This window comes from Balaenoptera acutorostrata, chromosome 15, assembly GCF_949987535.1.
Source record: "Balaenoptera acutorostrata chromosome 15, mBalAcu1.1, whole genome shotgun sequence".
NCBI classification, from domain to species: Eukaryota; Metazoa; Chordata; class Mammalia; order Artiodactyla; family Balaenopteridae; genus Balaenoptera; species Balaenoptera acutorostrata.
The window spans coordinates 7,456,157-7,463,395 of NC_080078.1; the positions used below are offsets into that span (position 1 = coordinate 7,456,157).

Genomic DNA, 7,239 nt, shown 5'->3' on the forward strand with positions numbered 1-7,239 from the left:
CAACTTCCGGCCCTTCAACTCCCACTAGTCCTCCCACCACGTCCACAACAGAAATCACCACTCCCACGCACACTGAAGCTCCTGCCACCTCGATCACAGCCACTTTGTCCATTCCAGCCACAGAAACCACCCAGGGTGCTACCACATACCTGGTAACCACGCCCATGCCAACAACACCCCAAAGCGCTCCAGTTGTCAGCTCTTCAACCACCTCCACGACAGGGAGCAGAATCACATCTGCATTCCCGTCATCCCTCCCTACCTCTGCTATGGTGCAGACGGCCACAACTATACCTCCATCCTCTGTAAGTACTCCAGCTTCTACTGAGACTCCAGCCACCACCGAGTCCACATCCTCGAGTACCACTGGTCCATTGACCCTCACCACCGACCTCAGCTCCACACTCGCTCTTTCCAGCACCTCACCCACCCCCACAAATATCATCCCATCTTCCCCTTCACCTGCCCCAACCACAGAGCCAGTCTCCACTTCGACCGCAAACACTAGCCCTGTGTCCACCCTGATTACCACCATCCCCGCTACACACCCAACTTCTGGCCCTTCAACTCCCACTAGTCCTCCCACCATGTCCACAACAGAAATCACCACTCCCACGCACACTGAAGCTCCTGCCACCTCGATCACAGCCACTTTGTCCATTCCAGCCACAGAAACCACCCAGGGTGCTACCACATACCTGGTAACCACGCCCATGCCAACAACACCCCAAAGCGCTCCAGTTGTCAGCTCTTCAACCACCTCCACGACAGGGAGCAGAATCACATCTGCATTCCCGTCATCCCTCCCTACCTCTGCTATGGTGCAGACGGCCACAACTATACCTCCATCCTCTGTAAGTACTCCAGCCTCTACTGAGACTCCAGCCACCACCGAGTCCACATCCTCGAGTACCACTGGTCCATTGACCCTCACCACCGACCTCAGCTCCACACTCGCTCTTTCCAGCACCTCACCCACCCCCACAAATATCATCCCATCTTCCCCTTCACCTGCCCCAACCACAGAGCCAGTCTCCACTTCGACCGCAAACACTAGCCCTGTGTCCACCCTGATTACCGCCATCCTCACTACACACCCAACTTCCGGCCCTTCAACTCCCACTAGTCCTCCCACCACGTCCACAACAGAAATCACCACTCCCACGCACACTGAAGCTCCTACCACCTCGATCACAGCCACTTTACCCATTTCAGCCACTACACCACGTATAGAAGTGGGTACAATTCCTGAAGTTACTTCTACGCCCACCATTCCATTATCAGTTTTTACCTCTACTACTGAGAAGGCCACCTCTCCCAGTTCCACCACCATGACAACTGTGTTCCCTGCAAAAACGGACACTTCTACTTCCGTTTTCAAAACTGACCCCACCAACATGACTGATGCACCTAGTTCTATCAGCACTGGAACCATCCCCATTAACACGGATTTCACGAGCACACAAAGACCCACCAGTGGCACCTGGATCAGCACCAACTTTGTAACTACCCCACGTGTGCCCGGCTCCACTAGCCTCCCAGTGACCATGAAACCAAGTAGCAGCTTTTCAACTGCCATGATGACTTCAAGCAAGCTGACACACCCCATCCCACCCATCACCAGCACTCCAGGGATACCGGCGGCTACCACCAAGACTCTCTCCACACTTACATCACCCAGGACAACTTCGACCACGACTCAGATGACCACACAGTCTAGGTTGACCACCACCCCAGGTTGGATCTCCTGCCTCCTTGTGGCCTCTCCTCCCTCTCTTGCTATATTTCCATGACCAAGGTCAATCCTGTCCTGAACTTCCTGTTTTCCTGTGCTACCCAGGCACTTGTGACAATGGTGGCACCTGGATGCAGAACCACTGCTCCTGCCCCAGCACTTTCTCTGGCTCCCGCTGTGAGTTTGCTGTGGAACACATAGATATGGGTGAGTTGCTCTCTGCACTTTCTCTTGGGAGGTGCCACTGACTCTGATGGGCCCAATCATTTTGCTGAATCCCTTCATCCTTGCTTTCTGCCTCATGCTCTTCCCTACCCCATACCATGCCTAATCTCCACCCTCACCTCCAGGAGGTCGCTGGGGCCACTTTCTTTCCTGGGACCTCCTCCCAGTCTGGGCTGCTTCAAGTTGTATTAGGTTCTAATTTCTGCTGTAACAAATTACCATAAACTTAGCAGATGAACATTTCAAATTTATTATTGTACAATTCTGTACATTAGAAGTCTGACATGAGTCTCGCAGGGCTAAAATCAAGGTGTTGGCAGGGCTGGGTTCTTTCTGGAGGCCCTAGGAGAGAATCCATCTCTTTGCCCTTTCCAGGTTCGCGAGTGGCCCACATTCCTTGTCTCAAGGCCCCCTCGCTCCATCTTCAATGATAGCAACTTTGCATCTCTGTGCCTTTTTTCCATACTCACATCTTCCTCTGACTGATTCTGACTTCTGCCTCCCTCTTCCACTGCTAAGGACCCTTGTGATAATACTCGGACCACCCAGATAGTCCACATTAATTTTCCCATAATAAAGTCAGCTGGTTAGTACCCTTAAATCCATCTACCACTTTGATTCCTCCATGCCATGTAGCATAAGATATTCCCAGGTTCTGGGGATTAGACATAGGCATCTTTGGGGGCCGTTATTCTGCTTCCCACTGGGGCAGACGTGGGAGAGACTACAGGCCTGACTGCTGGACATCCTGACTTCCAGTGTTTCTCACATCTCAGGACAACTCATTCCAGAATTCCTACCTCTCTCCCTCCTGCTGTTCAGTCAGTTCTCAGGGAACATGGAGAGGGGCCACGGGAGCAGCCTCTGGGTCAGGGTGGTGGTGGTGACGTCAGACAGGAGTGGATGGTGAAGTGACCAGAGCAGGGAATGTTGTGTGCAGACAAAGTGGACACTGAAGTGGGCATGGAGGTTTCTGTCAACAAGGAGTTCTCCCCGGACCTCAGTGACAACTCTTCTAAGGCCTACAGGGATTTCACGGACACCTTCCGGGATCAGGTGAGGGGGAAGGGGAGGGAACTCAAAGGTCTGCCCCTGGAGTTGAGCTTGGGTCCCTGGGTACCCTCTGGTATGGATGTTCAGATGTGAGCCCAGGATCCTTGGCATTTCAGATGAAGAAGATTTACCAAAATGTGCAGGGGTTCAAGGAGGTGGTGATCCTTTCTCTGAGGTAGGAGACCCTTCTGGCACTGTGGAGACAGTGTCAAGTGGTGGGGGGGATGAACTAAGAAGTGCTGGAGAAGACATCCCTTGCTTTTGGAATCATCAGATGTCATAAAGAGAGGGATGGAGTGAGGATGCAAACAAAGCACTCTGTAGAGGATATTTTGCAATCATTTTCTGGAGTCATTTCTCTGTAGGAGGGATGTCACCCCTACTCTCAAAGCATGTTGGAAGGTGAATGATTCAGTGGGACAAACAGGGAGGTGGTGCATGAGGGATGGTGCCCGGTATCTGGTCTATAGCTGGTCTCTCTCTAGTTGGCACCTGGTCTGCTGGATGGGTCAGCAAGAGGGAGGCAGAGAGCCCAGGAGGGCCTGGTTTGATTATGGCTTGAGGCAATGCCAAGAGAATGTCAATCATTCCTTGTCCCGCCTACTCAGGCTGACAAAGGCAGAGATGCTGGACATAATGTGTCTGGAATTCCAGCTCAGTGCCCACTTCCTGCCAACACCCGTATAGTTGTGGTTGGTCTGGAAGTGCCCTTCTACAGACCTATGATGGCCTGGGCCTGGGCACCTTTTAAGGCTCCCTGCCCCCTTGCCCCCCTCAGGAATGGCAGCATTGTTGTGGACTATGTGGTCCAGCTGGAGTTACCCTTCAGCCCCCAGCTGGAGAGCGAGTATGAGAAGGTGAAAGTGGCCCTGAAGGAGGAGCTCCAGAATGTCAGCCAGAATGAGACCGGCTGCCAGAAGGACCAGGGTGAACAGAAGCTGGGGGCCTTGGGCTGGAGGGAGGGGTCAGGGTCACAGCCACCATCCCAGCCTGCTCCAGCTCAGACAGGGTCCTTCTGGGGTCAGGTGCCAGCCCTGTGGTACCTCTGGCAGGTTGGGAGAAGAGACACAGGTCCCCAGCCAACTGGGTCAAGGATGGGGCTAAGGAGGGGCTCACCAGAACCTGGGTGCTGTGGAAGAGACAGTTCTGCTCAAGGTTTCCAGGGTGGCTGAGGACCCCTGACTATTCGGGGGACATGAGGGAGTCCAAAGGGGTCTTCCCTTGTTGCCCATTCACACCTCCTCCATACTGACAGAGCTCTCTCTGCCCCTCCCTGTGCCTCCCCCCAATTCCACCTGTGCCTGTGTGTCCCCTCCCCCCACCCCCAGTCTTGTGTTTTAAGCCTGATTCCATCAAGGTGAACAACAACACCAGGACGGAGCTGTCCCCGGAAGGTGAGAGGTAGGGCAAAGGGCTAAGTGGCTCCAGGAGGCCATAACCCCTCCCACAAGGGACATCTGTCCACTGAAATTCCCTAGGGAGGACGGGGAGACCTTTTGGGGAGGCAAGTGACATGAACCTGGCAATGCTGCCTGCCTGGCCCTTGTTAGTAACTTCCACCTGAGGACCAGCAGAGAAGGTGAGGGGCCTGCCCTTCCCTCATCTAATCCCAAGGTCCACCCCTCGACACCCCACCCTCGGAAATGTAGTCCTCCTCATCCATTTTCAGAGTCATTTCATAGCCTGGCCCCAGAGTAGAGTGGATGAAGTCTTTGCCTCTGCAACCCCCTTCCTATCCCACAGCCATCTGTCGCAACGCTGCTGCCGTGGGCTACGAGGATTTCTACTTCCCCTTGGTGAAGGAGAACAAGCTCCGCTGTGTCACCAAATGCGCGGCGGGCGTGGACGGCGCCCTCGACTGTCGTCAGGGCCAGTGCGTTCTGCAGAGGACAGGTCCTTCTTGCCGGTGAGGCCCCGCCCACAGCCAGCTGAGCCAGTCACCCGACCCCGCTCAGCCGGCCCTGCCCCCTGGCCCCCGGGTCACCCACCTGCTAGTACCTGCGTGGTCCAGGGGCACTAGCGGACCAGGCCCGGGAGGTGGTGAGGGCGTGTGACCTGTGACACGCTCCCCGCAGCTGCTTCTCCACGGACACGCACTGGTTCTCGGGCCCGCGCTGCGAGGTGGCCATCTCCTGGAAGGCGCTTGTCGGAGGCCTGGCGGGGACCGCGGCGCTGCTGCTGCTGCTGCTGGTGGTGGCGCTGAGCATCTTTGTCGCGCGCTCGTGGAGGAGGGGCGGCCAAGGCGGAGGCCTGTGAGTGCGCTGGAGGTGGAGGGCTGAGGGCCGCAAAGGGGTCCCAGACCGGGCGGCCCTGCCCTGACGATGCGGCGCCCGCCCGGCAGGTCCTGTGACGACAGGAAGTGGTTCGAGACCAGTGATGAGAACACCGTGGGGACTTTTTCTAACTCGGGCTTCGAGGATGACAGAACAAGTGAGTCCTGTCTCCTGGGGAAGGGAGACAGGGGCTTCCCTGGGTACCATTTTGGCCTGGGCAGGACGGGAGGACCTCTCTTGCCCAAGACAGGCATATACCTCTTGCCCCAGAGTTTGCCTCGTGGCTTCCGCGCCCCCTTCTAAGGCCCAGGTCGTGCACAGGCCGTCCCCGCAGGGCAGGCGCAGGGGCACAGGAGCCCCCTTGGCCCTGCCTTCCTGACGTTTCCTTCCCTCCCCACCTCTTCCCTCTCCCTCCCCCTGTTCTCTTTTCTCTCTCTCTATTTAAAGATGAAAACTTCTATGTGGCCTTGGAGAACGTGGACACTAATATGACGGTGAGGGGGCAAGGGGGGGTGATGGTAAGCAGCGCTCCCAGGTCCAGCTCCCGATGCCCCCCTTCTCAGGCCAGGGGCTGGGCAGGGACAAGGAGGCGGTGACCTCCTAGCCGGCCCCTGCGGGGTGGCTTCCTCTTCTCATTGCCTGTCTCACAAATTCTGTGGCAGTTGCACTTCCACAAACCTGAGGTGACCTTGACCTCACTGTGAGCCCCACACTGCCTTCTCCACGCTGCCCTGGACAGTGGAGGGAACCATCTGCACTGCCTTTGAAGAGATGGCCGTGGACTCCTGAGGTTCAGTCTCCTGGTTTCCTTGGGCAGCATCAGACTTCCCCCTGACCCCTATCCTTCTCCCGACTTGTGTGAAACCCACCTGGAGACCCAGTTCAAATCCAGGCTCTTCCACTGTGGGACCTTGGGCAAGTCAGTCACTTCTCTGAACCTCGGTTTTGTCACCTGTAAAATGAGTGTGGCCCACTCGTCCTGATACCTTGTGGGATTACTGTGAAAACCAGATGTGCTTGGTCAGACCTCTGTCCCAATGCACCTTCCTGTGTTGGCCCTCATGCTTATATGGCTTCTCTGAGATCCCCAATCCCCATATCCTTCCCCAGGGCTCAGGCCTCCATTTCTCCTTTTCCTGTGTTCACCCCTACTGCCGGGTCCTCGCAGTGTACATGTAACCAGCCTGCAGCCTGCCCCATCCTCCTACCCTCTCCTTATATAACTCCCCGCTGCACCCCTTGCCCCCATCCCTTAAACTTTCTCCCCTCTGAACCCATCTCTTAAGTCACTCCTCCCCCACACCCCAGCGCCCAGCCCTGCATCTCCCCCACTTTCCGTGCTTTCCCCTTCCCCATCCTTGTACCCTCAGCCCTAAATACCCCCCTGCCCCCCGCATCTCAATGCCCCAGTCCTAATTCCTCCCTCCTACTCATCCCCCATCCCTAGCTAGGTGCAGATGCCCTCTGCATCTTAGGACCCCCAGGTCGTGCTCCCTCGGCCAGGTCCCCCATTCTGAGGCTCCATTATTCCTGTCACCCCCCAAGGCCCTGGATCCCGGTGGGTGGGAGTGGGAGGTAGGTTTCCCCAGGTCCCTGAGGATGAGAGGAAGTGGGGTCCTGAGGCAGGAAAGCTCCTCCAGCGCCTCCTCCTCATTCCCCTGACTCTCCCTCCCCTCCCTCAGTGCTTCCCCCGCCCCGTTCCTACCCCCTTCCCCGCCCCTTCCTCCCTTCCTCTCCCTGGTCTCACCCCCATCCCTGCAATAACATCTGAAGACAGAAGCCCCCAGCCTCCTTTGCAGGAAGACCTCACTCACCTGGGGACAGGAAGTCTGCAAGTCTCCAGTTCTCCCAGCTGAACATAATATAGCATTTATTGTAAAAGAAACTGCTCTGTGTCTTTCTCTTTCTCATGCTCTGGTGCTTCCACTCAGTTGAGGAACAAGGATGTCAGGA

The 7,239-nt window shown here is 56.3% G+C and overlaps 1 protein-coding gene across 1 annotated transcript; it reads left to right on the forward strand.

The window, feature by feature from the left end:
* The first annotated feature begins 1,331 nt into the window (after positions 1-1,331).
* Positions 1,332-7,123, forward strand: MUC3A (mucin 3A, cell surface associated). The gene is made up of 11 exons (XM_028167632.2): positions 1,332-1,737; positions 1,841-1,942; positions 2,901-3,016; positions 3,130-3,188; positions 3,792-3,940; positions 4,342-4,407; positions 4,757-4,919; positions 5,089-5,265; positions 5,355-5,444; positions 5,729-5,780; positions 5,949-7,123. The coding sequence occupies exons 1-11, from the start codon at positions 1,332-1,334 to the stop codon at positions 5,988-5,990; spliced, it is 1,422 nt and encodes a 473-aa protein (XP_028023433.1). The 3' UTR covers positions 5,991-7,123.
* Positions 7,124-7,239: the final 116 nt, after the last annotated feature.